Source organism: Ambystoma mexicanum, chromosome 3p, assembly GCF_040938575.1.
Source record: "Ambystoma mexicanum isolate Mex_15411 chromosome 3p, UKY_AmexF1_1, whole genome shotgun sequence".
NCBI lineage: Eukaryota > Metazoa > Chordata > Amphibia > Caudata > Ambystomatidae > Ambystoma > Ambystoma mexicanum.
The window spans coordinates 909293000-909314667 of NC_090925.1; the positions used below are offsets into that span (position 1 = coordinate 909293000).

General features: G+C 44.2%; 1 protein-coding gene across 2 annotated transcripts in view; it reads left to right on the forward strand.

Annotated features, from left to right (window-relative positions):
• The first annotated feature begins 13999 nt into the window (after window positions 1–13999).
• The window catches only part of LOC138581094 (calcium-binding protein 5-like), a 478774-nt gene continuing 471105 nt past the window's right edge, over window positions 14000–21668 (forward strand). Inside the window, exon 1 of one of the 2 annotated variants that reach the window (XM_069652169.1) lies at window positions 14000–14128. In XM_069652169.1, the coding sequence (XP_069508270.1) occupies window positions 14072–14128 (57 nt within the window). In that variant the 5' untranslated portion in view covers window positions 14000–14071. The remainder of the gene's footprint in view (window positions 14129–21668) is intronic. The other variant, XM_069652170.1, reaches the window with a different exon arrangement.

Sequence of the window (21668 nt, forward strand, 5' to 3'; positions counted from 1 at the left end):
CCTTCCCTCATTCCTATCTGTCCGCAATTCAGGAGTGGCGTGCCACCAATGATCTCTGCCTAATGCCAGTAAAACGGTGATCCTCCTTATCGGGACACCAGCTCCTTCCTTTCCTCTCTCTCTCTGGCCACCCATTCTGGGTCCTCTTCCTGCTCTTACCTGTGAGGCTACGAACCTTGGGGTCATCTTTGACTCCACCCTCTCCTTTTCTCCTCACATCTCCGACGTCTCTAAGAAGTCAAACTGTCAGCTGCACCCAGGGCTCCAGATAAGGCGAGTACCAGGTCTTTTTATGCATGAAAATCTTGTAAATACGCCAGCTTTATTATTTTCCTGGGTAGATTTACACACAGGTTTAGAGCAGCGGGCAGTGCAAAGGTCAGGTTACTTGACAGAAACCAGAAGGCTTCTTGTGATTTTTATCTACATGGATGTAATTGCAAGCCACCTCTGAAACAGAATGTATTTCTCTGAAGCTTTTCAAAAAAATAAACTGCACACTGATAAAAGGAATGGTTTCTTTCCATTCAGCTTCAGAAGCACTGTGCATGTTTTCCTAGAATTTTACGATTGTATAATTAATAAGATGGAAAACTAAGTTGCAATTGAGTTTTTTTTTTTTTTAACAAGTTATGCTTTTTTTTCCAGTGAAAGCAAACCGGTATTGCACAATTGTATTTTTCCGAGTTCTGGTGCTAATCATGCATAGGCAGATCATTTTCGCACTTCTTATTTAATTTACAGTAATTATAAAAACAGTGTGCACAATGATGACTATGCAGTCTAGTTTACATCCATTCAACCTTACATTCAATGGGGTACATTACTATAAATGGTCAGGGGTAGCAGAGTCTTTGCTCAAGGGTGAGTAATTTTCATTACACTGATCATAGGTGTTCTAGCCTCTCAAATCTTCAAGACTACAAATAAAACATCCAAAACCTGACTCTCAAGAAAGTGCAAGCACTGTTCAAAAACAAACAAATGAAAGTTACCTTGGCAATTGAAATAGAAACTCAGCAAAACCTGTCCCTGTGATAATCCAGATCAGGGACGTAATTTCACCAAAATGCCAGGGGTAGTGGAAGTGACATCACACAACCCTTGACCCCTGATGACATCACAGGAAGTGATGTCATTTGACCCCACCCGAAGTGAAATCGCGGGAAGCAATGGAACACAACCTTTCACCCGTTGACAAAACAGGAAGTGGCATCACAGCATTGTACACTACGAAAAATATGGTTACGATATCACTATAATGTGATGTACATTTCATACAAGAATGGATTGCCATATGTATCATTAAGATCAGTGTCTATAGGCCCATATTACCAAATTACTGTGAATGCAAGCAGACGCCCATGACCAAATGATAATGATGTGTTATTATATAGCACTTACGCTTAAGCGCTTGACATAGAAGAAATATACACGCAATAACACCCAAATTGTGTTGGTACCCATTTATCGACCTAAGAAGGATGAAAGGCTGAGTTGAGCCGTTTAAGAACAGACTAAATCAGTGACTCACCCCCTGAAGTGTGCCTGAAATAAACCTTTAATGAGCCCAGCAATTATTGTTTAGAATTCCAGAAAGAGAAATTTTTGGCATTCCTATTCTTTCTCCTTTAGGTTCAGTCCTGAAAGTGTTAGACTTGTGGCACTCCTGTTCTTATTTTTCTTCTTTTCTTAAGGGGCCTGAACAAGAAAGCCAGCCACTCCAGAATTAAAGAGCCACATGGCGCTGGCCACAGCCCAGCAGCTTGCATTGTAGTAAAAATAAAATGTAAAAAGATTTATTTTTTTAGAGGTCGCAAGGGAGACCACAGAGGTCGCAAGGGAGACTTCAGAGGTCGCACTTGCGACCTCTGGTGACCCTCAAATGGCGTCCCTGATCCAGATAGGTATTTAACTTTATGTAGCGCTTCATAAATGGTTCATCATACATTTCGGTACTATGATCATTATACCTCAGTCGATACTCAGTTAACCAATCTCTGAAGGATGTTAGCCAATAAGATAGCTCAGCCGGTTGAGGACTCGTTGCTGCAAGCTCTGTGTGATCTGTGGGTTGCAGGTTTGAATCCCGGCAAGTCCAACTCAGCCTTTCATCCTTTCGAGGTCAATAAAGGAGTACCGACTTTGGTTTGGTGGCAATTGTGATAAATACGTTATATGTACAGTGCTTTGCCAAAAGAGCTATATAAATAACCATTTAACCATTAGATAAGATATAGAATTTAGCATGGAGTCCTTGCTTCTCTGCACTGTTGTATCATAACATTGGCATACCATTAGGTAGTAATAGCTCCAGGAAATTAGGACTTTCATTAAACACCAAAAAACAATTCTGCTATCGAATCTCAAAACACACAATACAAATTCATGTATGCTTTACTATATAATTGGCTAGGTTTTTGTGATTTCAAAAATTAAATATATACAGGAGAGATCAAATGGCCAGAAATAATTAAAGGTGTATTCTGTCACAATGCAGAAAGCTGCCGCATAGTAATGATTTCCATACAGTTTTTTCACACGTCGGCTGGATGTCGCATACTCTCTTGCGAAGGAGAAAAGTCATTTTTACTCTCTTAAAATCACATTTGCTCTCAAAGTTTAAAAATAGAGAGTAAAATACTGCCACCTCAAAATTGTATCTGGAGCACTTGCTGCACCTCCTCACTGGTATTCTTCTTTTCCTCACTTTCCCCCAGAAGCTCACGGTCTCCAGAGCTCTGGTCCTCTCAAGGCTGCACTACTACAACAGCCTCTTTCTAAATCTTCCTACCTCTACTCTCCGTCCTCTACAACTTATCTAAAACAAGCCCAGGGATCGGATCTCTCCAGCTCTGAAATCTCTTCATTGGCTGCCAGTGGTGGCAATGAACAAGTTCAAGACCCTCTGCATTGTCCACAAGGCTTTCTGGGGCCTGGGACCACACTACCTCCAACTCTCTCTTGCTAAGTATCTCCCATCTCGAGCTCTCCGCTCATCCACCTCCAACTCTCTGAGGGTCAGTCGCTTTTCCGAGCAGAGAGCTGGGGGCAGATCTCTTTCGTCAGCTGGGACCACCCTCTGTAACAGCCTCCCTGCCTCTCTGGAAATTGAGGAGAACCCTCTCTGGTTCCGGAGGCACCTCAAGACCCTCCTCTTTGCTTCTGCTTTCTCTCCTCCTCTCCCCTGCTCAACTCCTGGCTGAAACTGCACTGGTCACCTGCCTGCCCTCTGATCTCTGGCCCAGGTCCCCTCCCTGCCAGTTGCACACCTGCACTGCCCCCCTGGCAACCCTTGCACTCTGGGGCTGTCTCTGTATCCCTACTGCCCCCTACCAGCACATGACACCTGATGTCTGCACTTACCCTTGCACTTGCCACCAGCTGGCCGCACTTATTTATTGTTCTTATTTATTGTTTTTATTTAATTACTTTTTATCCGATGTACTGCACTTCCCCTCCACCACTCTCCCTCACACTTTTCCCCTTCCCCCTTGCCCTGTACTTGCGCGATCTCAATGTCACCTTGCCCAGTAAGATCGTTGTCTCTGTCTTCCCTCTGTTCTCCTCCCTTGCCTCGTCGCGCCTTGTGTATAAGTGCGTCATAAATGCCATATCATTTCATATCATATCATATCTGCGATTTAAATGGTATGACCCCACACGACACGCTTCTGAGAGGCACTTGCGCGAAGAAAAGTGGGGAGGCCTCAGCAAAAGGTTTACAGGCTCCCCCTGCCTAATTTGTTAAAAATAAGAGGGCTGCAAAATCAGTGGTCCTGCAAGGCCCTTCTAAAAGGGTCACTGCAGAGTATAGGGAGCAAGCGATGGAGGCCATAGATATTGAACAATCCCTCCTTAAGAGCTCATGACTGTCTCCTAGGAGAAAAAAGCGATGTATGAAAGCAGTACGTGAGCCACCACCACCAATCAATGATATGACAGTTGCTAATCCATTCATGGCGCAAGCTGCTCTTAAAATCCTGGTCTCTCATGGCGATTTATTGAATTCAGGCAAATATATAGTTACAAATACCCTCCCTGATGGAAGTATGAGGGAAGTGGTACTGCATGGACCCATGGTCACATGGCCAGACTCTGTGGATCACTTGACGTAAAGGTGTTGCCCTGCAACAAGCTCTGAGGGAAAAGGCTCACAGGGTGTATGGGAAAAATTCCCAGTGGCCATCCGGACAGACCAGCAAAAGCAAAGGGCTTTGGCCTCTGTCCCTGCACCGGATGGAGCTAATAGTTCTACAGGGTTAAACCCAAACCATCGAGCTGGGCAAGCGCATGTGGTGACATTGTGCAGGTCTACGTTGAAGCCGAGGAAACCTCATGGGGTCCTCATGGGGTTAGCGGGAGATTAACATTCCCCAGGTACGTGAAGTTAGTGGAACTTGAGCCTTCTGAAACCAGCCCTTTTCATTTACTTCAGCTTATCCCGGACTTATGTGGGCTTAACTATGATGACATCTCGAGCTTAGAGCTGACAGTATATGATAGCCACTCCAATTGGGTGTTAATATCATTGCTTTCCTCTACGGTTGAGCAGTGAATCTGTAAAATGCGAAAGCATTGGTGAATTGGGTTTTGAGGTAATTGTCTTCCATCCATTTACTTATACTTCTCCGACCGCTAATAGTGCCAATGGTAAGGAGGTGGGTACCATTGGGACTTCAGCATTGGTGATGGGCAATGATGGTTGGGCCTTTAGATCTAAAAAGAAAATGCCCGGCACCTGGTCACGGGCTCTGGCAAGTTCGGACTGAAGCCCTGAAGGGCAATCCGTGCAGTTTCCATGCTTTCTTGGAACACTTGTGGCCATCGATCATTTCTAGCAAACCCCAATGGGAATTACTTTCCTTGCATATTTTTTGCCTCCAGTGTACTTGGTTTACAACCGCATTCCTACTGGATGGATATTCCATGCACTTTCGTCTCTCTCTGCCTCCCCTATAAGGCCGTCCCAGGGGTGGGCACTGTATCCGGGTCAGGTGTGAGTATTCTCCCATCCCATATAATGATGTTAGGGAAGACGCCCCTTTCCTGCCAGTATTTCTTCCTGCCCTTTTGTTGAAAGGTGGGGGTACCTTAGTGTCAATTTTGGCTGACGCCCCCTGGGGAAAAAGAGACAAACAATCTCATGGACATAGTTCACAATACATTGAAGGCTTGGTTGTTAAAATCGAAACATGGGGGGATTATCTTGTTTGGGGAGTATAATGAAGACTGTTTAAATAAAGTCACCCCTCTATCGAGGGCTCAATCGGGTGTAGTGGTACCGAAAACGGCAAGGGAGTGGTGTCAATTAATGGCAGTTTTCTATTTGACCCCCTTCTACTCCAGAGCCTTGATCTAAAGTTCACTTGTTTAATGTGATCCAATGTAGCAGAATTGATTTTATATTTGTGAATGCAGCTATTAGGAATTCATTGCCTGAACTAAGTACCCAACGTGTGAGTATGAATGACCATGTTACAGTCAGAATGACTTGTAATAAGGTGATTGGTAAAACTGCAGAGCTCCAAAGAAACAGTCCCCAGGTAAACCTACAGGGGAACAGGCTACTATGGTCCACCGCTAACATGGGTGCCTTTAACAAGGCAGTGAACATGGACGATGTGTCAGCAGAATCTGTACTTGAGATGTGCCATTGGGATTTGGGCCAATTAAGGGATGTGTTCCGGCACCAGGGGACGAGTAGTCTATTGAAGCGGATTAAAACCTCCAAACCTGGAGCCCCGTATGATGCAGACACCGCAGCTAAGAAAAGAGAAATCAGGGCTGCTTTGCGATCTTTAAAGCGCAATATGGTAAATGAGCCGTGTTCCTATAGGGAACAAGCTAACAAAATAAAAAAAACACTATAAGGCTTAGGAGTGGCTGAAGGCCCATAAAGTCAGCTACATATCTGCTAGATGCAAGGACACTAAGAAATGTTGGCACATGCTACCCCGTTTCCGTGCAAATCATGAGGCCCTGGAAGTTAGCTGTGTGGCAGAAGCCGATTGGGGTAGATTCATTAGGAACCATTATTGGTCCTCAGTGAAGGACCGAGATGATGGTCCAGCTACATCTATGGCCAATACCCTAGTCCAGTCTCATATTGCCTCAGCAGACTTAGAAGGGATGTTAAGAAAAACAAAAACATCACGTGTTATGGGCCCCGATGGTCTCTGCATTGCGGTACTAAAAATGGATCTTCCTTTTTGGGCTACTTTGTTGAAGCAATACTTTTTGTATATAAGTGAACTTGGTGTTATTCTCGCTTCATAGCGAAGTGCAATTCTGGTCTCTGTTTTCAATCAGGGTTCAAGAACAGACCCGACTTGTTGTCGATTACTTGCCATGGTGGACTGTAGCTGTAAGCTCTTTGCGGGCCTACTTCTGCAGTTGTTGTCTGATTGGGTTGAGAATGCTCAACTGTCATGCGCACACCAATTTGGCTTCTGTAAGGGATTCAACACCTCCCACTCCATCTGGATACTACAGACTCTTATATCGTTATATCGGATGCATATCGCTATTCGGAGACACCGCTGAACCTATGTTTTGCGTACTACAGCGTGGGCTTCAATAGTGTGATCCGCTCCCGACTTTAGTAAAAGCTTACAGTGTGGGGGATTGATAGCTCCTTGCTGTATTTTGTAAAATTATTATATGGTGACACTAGTGTAGAGTAAGACTCTCACAGGAGGGAGCATTATGAGGGCACTACTGTACAAATGTGGCACTCAAGCAGGGTTGTGGGCTGGCACCTCTGCTCTATAACCTCTATGTGTCAGACCTGGATCTGGCCTTAAAAGCTGTCCCTAATTTCTCCTCCCCAGTTTGGCAAATTTAAAACAGTGCACCTAATGTATGCCGATGACACAGTAATTATGGATAGGACCGCAATTGGGTTGCAGCGATCATTAAATGCACCACTAACTTATTTAAAAAAAAATGGTCTAAGAATCAACATTTCCAAGATGAAAATGATGACATGTGGTAGGAAGATTAAAGGAAGTGGCTCCTGCGCATGGTCATTAGACAGTGTACGCTTAGAATTAGTTTATACCTATAAGTATCCCTGTATTTACCTTCAGGCCTCTCCGTCCCTAGTCCATCTAGTCCAAATCCTACGCTCACTCTTGAATCTCCAGAGTGAAGTACCAGAGGAGGCATTAAGATTAGAATGAGGCCTACAGTCCCTCCTATCCACATGGAAAACAGCTGACTGTAAATTCTAGGCTGATACCAAGTATAACTGGAGTTCAACCGCCTCCTAATTATACAGTACACAAGCACGCAGTGACCGGTTGTCTAAAAGTGCCTGGTTCCCGGGATCTTGAGACTATGGTGGAAATGCATTGCCAGGATATTAACTTGCCCTGCACTGGGATATCTGATATCCCCTTGTTTCTGAACAGTAAAAATCGGAAAACATGTACTTTGGATAGTATCCTGTCTTTAAGGAGGCTGTCGGGGCTGCGTAAATATGTGTGGTACACACACCAGAGCCTATTTGGGGACTCCCCCAGGAAATATCTAATCACGCTCCACCTCCCTGCACTGATACGATTTATTCTTTGCCTGCGGTTTGATCTACTACCGGTCCTAGTAAATACAGGTGTGTGGGGGGGAATAAAAAGAAGAAAGTTTATGCCATTTATGCAACCTGCAGGTCGAAACATCTCGACATATATTGACTAACGGCGTGACTCTACATGACCTCTATTCAAGAGGATATGCTGGATTTGCCAGCTATGGCTCTGGTCAGTTCTGGAGTGCTGTATTTTGTGCAGAATCATATGTCATCTCGGCTTCAGCCTTCCATGTTTGATTTAAGATTAATTCACATTTATTCAGTGATTATTGTTTGATGTTATTTATGATGAATTGTTACATTTTATTAATTCTTTTAAATATATGAATTGAAATTATGTAAATTGTATTGTTTTATCTGGTGTGCGAAAGGACGCTAAATGCATCCTTTTGGATACTATTATCCCTTTGTGTATATTTTAAATTTTTTATATGCTATGTGTGTATATTGATTAAAATATGTGTACATCTTCACCGACCCTGTGTTACTGCTTAAGCATTGCTATGCAGATTTTTATAGTTTGACTTGTAGGCGACCACAGCCTATGTGTGTTAAAGCAGGGTAGCTGTTTGTGGAATTTGTATGTTGGTCATATTTCCCCGTCCTCATCCACACAGACCCCTTATAAAAAAGAGGACTCCCATGCTCATCTATATTGTATTCTTTCTAGGACAACCCATTTGGTTGGTAGAGCAGTATTTATAGAAAAATGGAAAACGTTAACATTGTTTCGTTTTCTGATGACTTATATAAAAAATTCTTAGACCTGCACTCGAATCTAGGACAGCCCTGAGTGAGAGTAGACATTACCCCTCCTGCTAATAAAAATGATTTGGATTTACTTACCCTAAAAAAGATGGTGTAATCCCAGAAGGCCTGCAAATTAAAAACATACGTCAGGTCTTTTTAGACAATCCAAAGTTTATGACAAACTTTAGCGGAGTGGGCAACAAATGCTCTCCTGACTGGGTAATCCTATTAATTGAAACAGCAACAGAGGAGGCAAAAAACCAGAAAGAAGATTGGGTTCTCTTTGAAATGAAAATACAGGAAGAATCAATCATCCCTGATATTAAAACATTACTGGAAAACATAAATGAAGAAATTAAAAAGTTACAAATCTTCATGATTGACAAAAAAATCTGGAAATTGAAAGAAGATATCTCTACTTACAAAGAAGAGACTACGTATCCCTATTTAGTTCCCGGTTGTTATCAACAGATGAACTTAAAACAGAGAAATAACAGAGGACAACAGAACATGAGATCCCACAACAAGAAATGTGTGACCTTTTCGAATACACCAAACAGCAGCGACTCAGATTCCAAAAGTGAACACTGCACAAACAATAGAGGTGGCCTACAACAAAGAGATCAATTTTTTCAAGGGAGGGGAAGACGGGGCAAGACAGGACAGCTGGGAAATCATGGCATGCCAACACAGTAGTGGCCACCCCCGCCACAAAATTGGTAATTCCCATCTTTAATCTGAGTGAACACAATTTGAACCCTATCGAAATTAGTCTATTAAGAAAAGGGCTTTCTTTTTTTCCATCCACGAAGGCAAATAGATTCCAAACCGAAATTGAGATTAGAAATTTCTTTCGTATTTGGAGACTGAAATGTCTCTTCCGTAACTCGAAGGACCAGATCCTGTACATACAGTAAGTGAAAAATATATTCAAAATTGGTGCAGAATCTGGAATCTTCAGAATACATACATGTACAATGGTATTCCGAAGAAGAAATGGGAGCTTTCCAATCATACAGTCTGCCACCTCTTCCAGTGAGAAAAGCATAGGGAAACAACAAGCCTCTAAAGTTTCATGACTATCACCTATCATTTCTCACGGGTGTAGAGGATGAATAGTGTAATGCTCACACAAACTGTTACCTTTTGCAACAGTAAGATGCTGAAACTGACCTTCACTGTTCTTGTTTGTTAACCCAACATCAAGTATAGACAAGTCTGGTACATTCAGACTGTCTTTTTACAGTTCATTGTGATTGCCTAGAAACTCTAAAGCTCTCTTTACATTTGATATCTCTATAAGCTGTTGCCAAACAAAGAATCCTTAGTGTCACGTTTCATTCCCAGAGTGTTCACATTTTCTTGCAAATGGAGAGGCAAATACACAACTTTGCCTTTTGGACCTTGCACAATGACTTTTAGGGAATTTTGTCTTTGTAGTCTAACAATAACCTAGAAATGATAGTTTGCAATGCAATCACCTCAAACAAATTCTAATTTTGAAGCACAACAGAATTTTCAGGAACCATGTTGTTCAATATGCGTCTTGTAGGAATGTTTTTTCTTTGTAATACAACGAAACAGTATTTACACACAAATAGTGCATCACTTGTATTGAATCGCTCTTCTACAAACAAATACAGATAAAGGTCCTTGCAGACATCATCTCACATTCATTTACTTTCTGTTCTATGGACAATTGCTGTACTTGTCTTCAGTAGAATGTGCATTGACAGGACACACAAACAACGTCAGGTTTTTCACTTGAAGACTCACAAATTACCATTCCTTGTCCATACTCATGAAAACCTAGACCCTTTGAAAGCATAGGACCATCATGGCCACTTCTTACAAGTAATTCTTCCGCACAGCAATCATATTTCAAATGAGTGGTTTTTACCATCTCAAGAGTAGACAGTAAACTTTCTACACTTCCAGCAGTCAACGTCTTATTTAACAGGGCAAGTGACGTGCATGGTGTTTTGCGCTGGTATGCTGGTACAGTTTAAGAAGATACTGTATTTTGTTGTTATGTGTAGCCAGCATACTTATGTGGTAAAATTGAAACTCACATCTCCCTTTCTGAAGACAGGCTAGAGAGTGACCCAGAAGTCCAGTTTTTTCATGAACTTCACAGTCATCGATTTTCTGCAGCATCTTGATTTGTTGTTGTACATTATCATTTTTGTGTAATAATTGTAAAAATGTCTTTAAGACAAGATTACTTGTCAACATTACACAGGCATCATACATACATCTGGGATAAAAAGTAATACGTCCACGCTAATTTCCTTCCTTAGATACATCTAAGCTGGACAGTGAAAACCCAGATACATTGGAAGTGGGAATTTTATGTTGAGATGCTTACCGAACTACAACTGTTCTTTAAATGACACGGCACAAGAAACAGTCGATTGAACCCCATTGTTCAAGGTAAATTATCAAGCACATGTGTGTAAAATCTGCCGCCTCGAGAAAACTACATTTTTTTCCGTTCCATGGTTCGTGTTATATCAAAGTGCATGATATGTAAGTATGCACGTCTGCTTAAGTTAAGTGAACTCTGGAATACTTTATGGGAAAAACAGATCCTAGAGTCTTTATTTACTGAATGCTATTCTGTTCCTATAAACTGACAGCGTTTCTGTTGTCTGAACCGAAATGGATGGAATGGATGGGATGTAACCGACCGCAATGCATTATGTATACTAGCTTTCACCCGAACCACACGTGTGAAAACTTGCCCTTTGGGCAGTTCTTACGGCTTAAAAAGAAAAGTACCAACAAAGAAGATTATACGTTACCACTTCAAGGGACTCCCTCAGACATCCGGACTGTTCGCGGACGTCGGAGTTGGGAAGCCACCCATTTTTTGGGCTTATTGTGGCCGTATCCCATCCTCATCACCCCTCACCTTCCCAGAGATTGTTTCATTAGTTTGACAAGTGCAATGTCCGCGAATCCAACATGAAGGGTGTGTCCAAAAATCTGACGCACCTCACACTTTTCACCATCCAATCAGCGGGTGCGTCCAATGTCTGCGGACATCATGTCATCCTCTGGACCAATCAAAGGCCGATCCGTGGACCGAACAGGGACGTGGGCCTGCGGACCGAACCCAGCCATCACTAATTTTGTTTTAGCTACTTTTTTGGTTGTTTTAAAAAATAACTACTGGACGTATTGCCATGCTTTCGGGACCAAGCTGCCACTTCTGCCGCAAATTTGGTGAAAATCTGTTTAGCGCATTGGCCAGCCGGCATGAGCTAAACCTTTTTTCCATTGTGTCTATGGGACAAAACACATATTTTGGGACCCTCTATAACTTTAATCCCCTGCACGAACCCTCATCAAACTTTGCAGAATCAATCTGACAAGGCCATATACTTTTTTTTGCAAAGTTTCATGAGGATTTGTCAAGGGTGGGCGAAGTTAAAGGCCACCCAAAAAATGCTCTTTCTATGGGTTGAGCAACTTAACCATATCTACACGACCACTACTGCAGGCAGAAAGTTTTGGAACATTCAGAGCTCTCAGTCACTTTTTTCGGGCCACCAAACTTTTCTGAACTTTGGGGGGGTCTAGGGTGAATTTAAAACACTTTTTCGGGCTTCCAAAGTTTTCTAGATTTTCAGGGGCCTCTGGTGCATTTTAAGGCCCTTTTTGAGCCGCCAAAGTTTACTAGACTTTTAGAGCTCTAGGATGGGTTTTTAAGGCTGAAAATGTTTTTGTGACTTTCAGGGGTCTAGGATACATGTTAAGACCTTATTCAAGCTGCTGAAGGTTTTGGGAAATTCAGAGTTCTCAGTCACTTTTTTGGAGCACCAAACTTTTCTGAACTTTAGGGGGTATAAGATGCATTTAAAGCCCTTTTTCGGGCTTCCAAAGTTTTCTAGGTTTTTGGGGGCCTATGATGCATTTTAAGGCCTTTTTTGGGACACCAGTATTTTCTGGACGTTCGGGGTGTAGGGTGTGTTTTTAAGGCTGAAGATGTTTTTGTGACTTTCAGGGGTCTAGGATGCATGTTAAGGCTTTATTCAGGCTGCCATAGGTTTGGGATTTTTTTCGAGCCACTGAACCTTTCTGACTTTATAGGGTCTAGGATGCATTTAAACCACTTTTTCAAGCTTCCAAATTTTTCTAGATTTTTCGGGGGCCTGTGATGCATTTGAAGGCCTTTTTCGGGGCTTTCAGGGGTCTGGGACGCATGTTAAGTCCTTATTCAGGCTGCCGAAGGTTTTGGGACATTTAAAGCTCTGGGTCACTTTGTTTGTGTAGAAGTGCTAAAAATGATGCTAGAAGGTGGGGAACGGTAGAGTTTTAAGGTTAAACATTTGTAAATTGAACAAAAATGTTGCTATATTGGGCTAAGTATGATATTAATAAGTTGTAGGAAATTAGCGTGCACTGGTGAAGACCCATGAAATTCACTGGAAAAACGTTGTTAAATGGACGTTATGGTTAAGTTGCACTAATAAAAACCTATTAAATTCAATGAAAAAACGTTTTTAAAGGGACGTTATGGTTACAAATAAAAACCGAAAACCCCCAGAAATTCTCCAGTTATGGTAAGCTAAGCACCCATAACTCACGCCACCACCGTGCACTGCTAAGACTAACACCCAGGACATGAAAGATGCCATCAGTAAACAGAGCCCCTGCTCCTCCTTTAGACCCTGCCCAGCATTATTTGTAATTACCCCTTCCTAAAGGGCCCCCCTTTCTGTAGCCAATTTAAAGCACTGGCGATGGGAATGTGGAGGCAGACAAGAGAAGAAAGCAAGTGGGCACGTGATGGAAATATCTGGTGCAGAGTGCAAGTGCCCGCTGTTTCACAGGGCGACTTAAAGGGTGGGTGCAGCTAGTGATACAATGGAACTGCCAAGGGATAGGCTAATAGATTGATACCTGCCTTTTTACAACGCCAGAACCATAGCACATTACAAATCATCCACACCACATTACACCACATGTTACGAACACTCCAGAAATACACCAGCTACACTGTGACGATACACGTCGTTCGAACTATTGTTTGTTTTATATAACTCTGCTTGCCGAATTCCTCCCGATCAAACAAGCTGAAAAATGTGTTGTTTTTATTACTCGCTTTTTCGAACTGTGACGGAATGAGTCAAACAACTAGGATTGGAACATGTAGGTTCCACAAATACATCCATGAATGCCTTTCCCGATCGCATATGACACGACGGGTTATTTATATCGCGCTTATAAAAGCCAGAGGTTTTAAAGCCCGGACCTAGGGATCGAACCTGTGTTGCTCAGTGTCGTTTTGCGTCTAAGGCGAGTACGTCGCCGCTGAGCTATCGTCCTGAGACAGAAACAAGTGAATCAAACTATGGAGTGACATTGCCAGGCCTCACGGGAGGATGTATTTCTCTAATTTTATGGACGCCGTGCCCCAGATGCCAGGCCAGATGTGCTTCACCACTCCCCAAAGCGCCCTCCCAGAGACCCGCGAACAGCTTCCAAGATGAACCGTTAAAATTAATCCGCCAGCCTTGATCATAAACCTATGCCTCTCACTCTCATTTCTTTCGCCGCTTTTCATTCCAAGTGGCTGAGTTCCCAGCTCCTAAATCCCCCCCCGCACGCACCCCTCCTGGCCCCCACAGGACTAGATCCAGCAGGAGACGGTTTGCCCTCAGTGCCCGGGGGAGGATGGCATGAGAGGAGGCAGGCGGCTGAGTGGAGGAGAGGAGGGGACAGATGGGTAACAGGGGCGCGGCTGGACACCCGCACGGAAGCTCTGAGTACCGGCCCAAGGTCAGTCGCTAATCTCCACGTGTATCGTGCTTACCGCTATGTGCGCCAGAGAGCTGCGTTCTTTACATTCATGTGTTTATTAAATACACATTTGCTTGTGAGAAACGTGTCATTTCGAGGTCTATTTGAATAGAACTTCTAATAACCCTATCTATATAGAGCAAAACCAGACTGCATTGCCATCTGTGCTGCTGGGCGTTGGGGTTCAGCTGGAAATACCTTTTTTTGCGCACGTCGCCCCCTGGGGCCAGATTACAGAATGTTTGCACTGGTGAAAGTGCAACGTTTGCACGTATTAGCACGAGGGCAAAGTTTGCCCTATTTTTAAAAATACTGGGACACATTAAAAAACCATTGCACTTCGGCAAGTGCAGTTTGGCATATTAAAAGCACAAGGGCAAAATGTACCTAGTGCAAAAAAGATGCATTTTCACTAAATGTTTGCCCTAGTGTTTATACAGAATGGTATTAGTACTAGAGCAAACTTTGCCCTGATGCAAAAATGTATCAGAAATGTATCTTTTGAGCACTAGGGCAATTTTTTAATATGCCAAACTGCACTTGTCGAGGTGCAATGGTTTTTTAATGTGTCCCAGTGTTTTTAAAAATAGGGCAAACTTTGCTCTAGTGCTAATACCGTGCAAACTGCACTTGCACCTGTACAAACTATTTGTAATGTGTACTTCTCACCCCCCCCCCGCCCCCTCACTCGTGCCCCACCGCCCAAAGACACACAAATCTGATTATAACAGCTTCTTGGTACGTTTGCCCGCTTACTATCTATCAAGGCTCGCGTGTTTGGAATGGAGGCTGCTCACCTTGTATTCCTCCGAGACCGATACCTTCCTCATCTCTGAGGTTCCTCAGCTGTGCTGGCCCTATTTAGTTGCGCTTTTTCCATTGTGCACCCCTGGCAACCTGTCTTTCTTGGGGGTCTCCACCCGAAGTCGCCTCCCAGGCCTACCACTAATGTTGGTGTTCTGTACTTGACTAGCCTTGAGCACCCTTCCCAGTTTCCCCACAGTGATCCAACACTGTAAGGACGTCGATTCGCCAAACTACCGAGATTGGGAAGGGACATCACGGCCAATTACATCACAGGAAGTGACAACAGATGGCCTTTGATCCTGCTGATATCACAAGAAGTGTCATCAAAGGTGGAATACAAAACAAACGAATCTTACTTTAAATGCAATAACAAATAGTCGTTAAAGCACAAAAGACTATTTTAATTACCTGCCATGTTTTAACTTGTATGTAGCCTTGATATGCCTTGGGCTGGGTCATAATATGACAGGGGTACACCCAGCAGAAACAACACAGACTAGGCTCACAGCCTTCATGTGGCAGGGCATCCTAGAGGTAGTAACTCCCTTTGTATGAACGCTGCAGCCTCACATCCCAGCTATAGTCCTATGCTGAATGCTGCCCAACATTCCCAGGGGCCCCCATAAAATGTCATGTATAGCCCGCGGCATGCACACACTGCCAGCTTATGCCTGTCATACCCTCACAAGTCAGGGATAGTTATGAAGTGCAAGGTGCACTCTGACATATTCGGAAACTGCTAGCGCATGCCAAGAGAAGCCTCCATGTTCTCAGAAACATCATCTCGGGTCAGTTACTGTCTCATATTCCTGGCATAGTTGCCATAGGTAAGAGGCAGCCTCAAATGTGCAGGTGACTCTGTGTTAGGCAAGATTGTGTGCAGTACCCTTTGGGAGACTACAGCAATCTTGTCCTCCTGGCAATAGGAACCCGACCTTTGGTATAAGTCTGTACTACACAGGTTGGTAGCATGGCTGAGCAGCCAGGCTCATCTCAAGAGGGGTCAATGTGAGCTATAGGGTTTTTACACAGAGATTCACAGTGACAAGTATCCAAATAAACTCTTACACTCAAGATTTCTTGATTAAACAATTATTAATTTAACAGTCAGTTCACTAAGCCCTCTTCAGAAGAGAACAATTATATATGTAACACACAAATACACTTCAAAATACACCTCTTAGTTTATCTAAATCAGCAAGTAACCATTGGGATGGTACACAGATGTGTCCTACACCCTGAGGTGACATAAATAACCAGGACATGATGGACATTAATGCATCACTGGTACATTTGGAGCAATACTGAGTTTGGTGCCAAAGAAAAGGGTTTCTAGAATAAAGCAGAGATCAGACAAATATTCTGAAGCAGGTAAGTACTTTTGAACCCCCCAATGCAAATTAGTTAACCCTTTCCTGGAGGAAAGGTAAAGCACAAAGTCAGAGTGAAGAAGAGTTCTTCAGGGAGCCAGGCTAGCCAATGTTAATTGAGCAACATTCTAGGTGAGCTGAAACACTTCTTGCAGATAAGTAAAAAGTCTTGCACAATGTTTTAGAGGTCTTTGTAGAAAAAGTAGAATCAGTGTAGGGCCACAAGCTGGGAGGCTTGTGAGGGGCAAAGCTGCAAGCAACTCTGCAAAGGCAACCAAGACAAGTCTCAACTGAGAACAAGAAATGCTACACAACAAGAGGTAAGTCCCCTCAGTTTCACAGTAACTTTGGTTAGAAGAAATGGTTCCAGCTCGCCTCTGTTCCTGTGTAGCTCTGCAGATCCTGTTGTTCCTGGGCCTTAGTCATGGGGACAAGAGGGAGGACATCTGGGGTCTCCTCCACTGCAAATTGAAGGTCAGCGGCAGCAATGGGAAAATTTCAATTCAGCGGCACTTCGCGGTTTCAGCTCCTTGCGTTTATAGCAAATTGCACCACTGCGGTCTCTCGGATACCACTCTGGACTTTCCTTGCATCTGGGGTCCAGCACTCTGTTGAGGTGGATCAGGCTTGGTCAGCCCTGCTTTGAGGGAGTACGGAGGATCTTCCTGGAGCTGGGGTCCAAATTAAAAGCGATGCACTCAGTCTGGTGTTCCTCTCCCTGTCACTCGGTTGCTGTAGCATCAATGGAAGTACAGCCAGCTCCGAGAGGATTTCCAGATGAGGTCCTCTTGGGGTTGATTGGCCGCACCAACGCAGGGGGAGAAGTCATCTGTTGCAGGGCATCTCTAGTCGAGACAAATTCAGAGCTTCAGCACAGCAGCAGGGCTTCCTTGGGCAAACCAACAGTCCAGGAGTTGCAGCAGGCATCTCTTCCAAGTTCTTCCGATTCCTTCGTCCAGTGGTGGACTCTGCCTTCCCAGCAAAAAGCCTTGCCTTTTATGCAGGTTTCTCTCATTCATTCGCAGCCTTGCTGTCAATCACACAGCAGGGTGGCTGTCCTCCAAGGACAGTCAGCCGGCCAATCACCTATGGGTGCATTCCTGTAACCAAGGGGATTAATAACACGGAGTTTCGGGCACCTCCTTCACTTCCTGCCCCTGCCAGACATGCTGAAGCCAGAAGCGGGCTTCGCTAGTGAATCCCGCTAAAGACAAAACAAACAAAGGGACCACCCCTAGTGTGGTGTGCAGAGTAAATCTCAAGAAGGATCTTTCCAACAACAAAAGGTGAAAAAAGAAGACCGGGCCATTTTGACAAAATGGGCACCCATGGGTGCAATACTGCAGCTGCGAACGCAGCCCGCGGTACAAACTCACAATGATAGTAAAAAGTAAACCACTGCCACCAGTCATTCATTGTAGAACGGGTAACATAATTTGTTACATGAGAAACTAGACAAAGGGGACACTAAGTAACCCATCCAGCACCCTATTGTAAGATAGTGTGTGTTGGGTCTAAAAGTTACAAAATGTAAGTAAAGTCAATTTCACTTCACTGCTCTTGGAAACAGTAGTTTATCCCAGAGAAGGTATTTAAACCTTTGGGAAATCTGAAAGACTTCCCTGTGTCACTGCACTGAAGGTGCTGTGTGTCACAATGTAAAGATGATGCCTATGGAGTTTGTCAGACTCCAAAGACAAAAGAAGCACAGACTCGAAATCACAGAAAAATACACGTGAGGGTGGGGAAAAGGTCTCACTCTCTCTAGGTTAGAAATTAAAAGTCCTAAAGTCCAGTAAAAGAGCTGGGGGGCCTCTAAGGTAGAAGGGAATTAGCACATTTCTGAGAATTCTCCCTAACACCCTATTAAAGTCCACATACATGCTCAAATTCCCCAGTTATGTCATACAATGCCAACTAAGGCAGAGGTGTAGGTAGTGAAGGGCCAGAGCGGGCAAGGCCCAGCCAAAATCTGTACAGATGGTAATGTCCCTATGGAGGGCCCAGCCACGTTAGCTTCAGGCCCTACATATTAGACAATACCTAATCCCCCGCACTATTGTGAGGGGGGGTTTAGATTCTATTAAAGACAAGGAGGCGAGTATTATGCCAACAATCTTTACTACTGAGATAAATAGCAGCAAGACATTTTTTTTTGTTTAACATTAACTTTTTTCATTAATAAAGAGAAAAACACAAAGTTCAAAAGAACACATTAGAAAACTCCCAATCCGAGATGGGGCTAGCCCACAGTCCAACATCCAATCAGGATGAACCCACACTCATAAATGTCCTTTCCTCTAACGGCAACTCCTCTTCTGAAGCTGCAATGACGCTTGAACAGCAAAACATAACACCACCAGGAAACAAAGAAATAATCCAGCTAACATCCAGGCGTGGTCTCCAAAGAACCTCTCCCGAAGAAAGCTCCCAAGATAATCAACCCGAAGCTGAAAAAAGGAGACAGATGTTAAAAACAACCCTCTTAATACTCGCCTCCTTGTCTTTAATGGAATCTAAACCCCCACTCACAATAGTGCGGGGGATTAGGTATTCTATGGCATGACAAGGCGGCTCATATTATGCAAGTTTAAAGCTCTTGCATCACATTAAAAACCACATGATCAATCAGTTTATGATAAAAAGTTTTAAAAGTAGATTCTCTGGACCAGTCAGCTGCTTTGAGAATGTGCTCCAACCCTCCCCCAAGGAGAGTGGCCTTAGAGGCCATGGCGCCTCTAACTGAATGAGCTCCGAAAAAGGAGATGTCAATACCAGATTCCTGCATTATCCACCTAACCCACCTAGCCAGGGTAGCAGAGGACACTGCCTTATAAAGCCTACGATATGAAATAAGCAGCGGAGAGGTACCAGGGAAACGCAAATCCACAGTTCTATCTTCAAAACATTTCAAACAATGAACTATATATAATTTATCATTTTCAGGAAATGCTGGATATGAAACCGAAGAAATCATACATTTAGTTCCACTAGTAATAAAAAAGGTTACTCCCTGTGGCGAGAAAATCTTATTGTCCACATCCAGAGCTCTAATATCCGACACCCTCTTAATAGAGACCAGGCACAAGAGCATTGTTAACTTTGAAAAAAGCTGTTGTAGGGATAAATCCTGATTATGAGGCCATGATACAAACAAATCCAGAATCCTACTAACATCCCACAAAACGGAATACTTAGGTTTAGGGGGGACCTTAACCCTAGTGGATTTAAGAGCCTTCCTGACCAGGAAATTCTTACCCACTGGTTCTCCCTTAACAAGAACATGGCCAGCCGAAATCGCTGACCTAAACCCATTAATTGTCCGATAGGCCTTGCCCTCCTTAAACAATTCTACCAGAAAGTTTACTATGTCTACTGGAGGAGCAAAAACGGGATTGAGGCATCTAACCAAACACCAGCTAACCCAGCGGCCCCATGCTGATGAATAGCTTGCCTTGGTGGAGGCTGCCCAGGAATCCCTGATGACCCCAATAGAGTCCTGCGAAAGACCTCTGAAGCACCAGGACTTGCTGAATTCTTCCAAACCATAAGGGAAAGATGTCCCTGAAGGACCAGGTTGTGAGGGTGACCCGACGGGTCCGTCAGGAGGAGGGGATGAGACGGCAAGAGGTGAGGGAAGTCCACTGCCAGTTCTAGGAGAGCGGGAAACCAAACCTGAGAAGGCCAGAAAGGGGTCACCATTACCAAGGAAGCTCGTTGTCTGCGTATTTGCACCAGAGCCCTGGCTATCATGGCGAACGGAGGGAAAGCATAGGGAAGATGGATTCACCAATCTTGAAGAAACGCATCGGTGGCCAGGGCCCGAGGATCTGGTCTCGAACTAGGAACCTGACAGTTGAGTCGGGAGGCAAAGAGGTCCATGTGAATGGGACCCCAAAGAGATTGAATCAATGCAAACATCTTCCTGTCCAGCATCCAGTCGCTGCTGTCCTGAAGATAACGGGAATTCCAATCTGCTACAGCATTGTTCGACCCTGGAAGGTACTCTTCCTGAAGCAGAATGTTTCTGCCTAGGCAATAGTGCCGGACCTCCCTTGCCAGATCTGCTAGAGCCTTCGAGCGGGTCCCCCCCAGATGGTTGATATAGCGAACCCCTGACACATTGTCCATCCAAAGGAGGACAAAGCAATTCCCCTGATCCTTGAGCAGGCTCTTGACATCAAAGGAACCCGCGAGCAATTCTAGGCAATTTATATGAAGTAGAGTCTCCTGTTTGGACCATTTCCCCCCTGTGGAAATGTGACCTACTCTGGCCCCTCAGCCGGATCTGCTGGCGTCTGACTCGAGAATTACATCCGGAGAAGGCCCAAACATCGTCCTGCCATTCCAGGCATTCATATGCTTGAGCCACCAAACTAGTTCCAATCTGGCCTCTGGATCCAGTTTCACCCTCTGAGCATAAAACAGGCCCTTGCGCAGGTGTCTTCCCTTGAGACGTTGAAGCGCCCTGTAATGCAGGGGGGCTGGGAAAATCACTTGAATAGATGCTGACAACATCTATACTACCCTTGCTAACTGACGAAGGGAAACCACCCCCAGCCTGAGTATGAGGCGGATTTCTTTCCGAATCTTCAAAAGCCTGGAGTCCGGGAGAAGAAGGATGCATTCTTTGGAATCGATATCGAAGCCCAGAAATTGGATACATTGAGTAGGACAAAATATGGACTTCCTTGCATTTAGAACAAACCCTAGATCCTGCAACAGGGAGATTGTGAGATCCAACTGGTCCTGTTGGACTCGGAGATCCTGAGCTAAGAGGAGAATATCGTCCAGGTAAATTATGCTCCTGACCCCCTTTGACCTGAGGAAAGCCATCACCGGTTTCAATAGTTTGGTGAAACACCACGGGGCTGATGATAGGCCGAACGGGAGAGAGGCGAATTGCCAAAGGCGACCCCCCCAATGAAACTGAAGGAACTCCTGGTGAGGGGGAAGCACAGGGACTACCAGATACGCTTCCTTGAGATCCAATTTGACCATCCAATCCCCAGGGAGCAGAGTATCTCTCAGAAGATGAATACCCTCCATTTTGAAATGATGGTAAACCACAAAGGCGTTGAGGGCTTTGAGATTTATCACCGGACGGAAACCCTCCTCGGGCTTTGGGACCAGAAAAATCGTACTGAGGAACTGGGAAGCTCTGAACGTGGCCGGGACCACCGCACCCTTGAAAATCAGGTCTTGGATCTCCGCATCCACCAGATTTTGCTTTTCTTGATTGAACACCAGAGGTGGAGGGGGAAAGAGCTGACAAAGAGGGGAGTAGAACTCTATCTGAAACCCCCGCACTGTCTGTAAGACCCAAGGATCTGCTGTGAGAT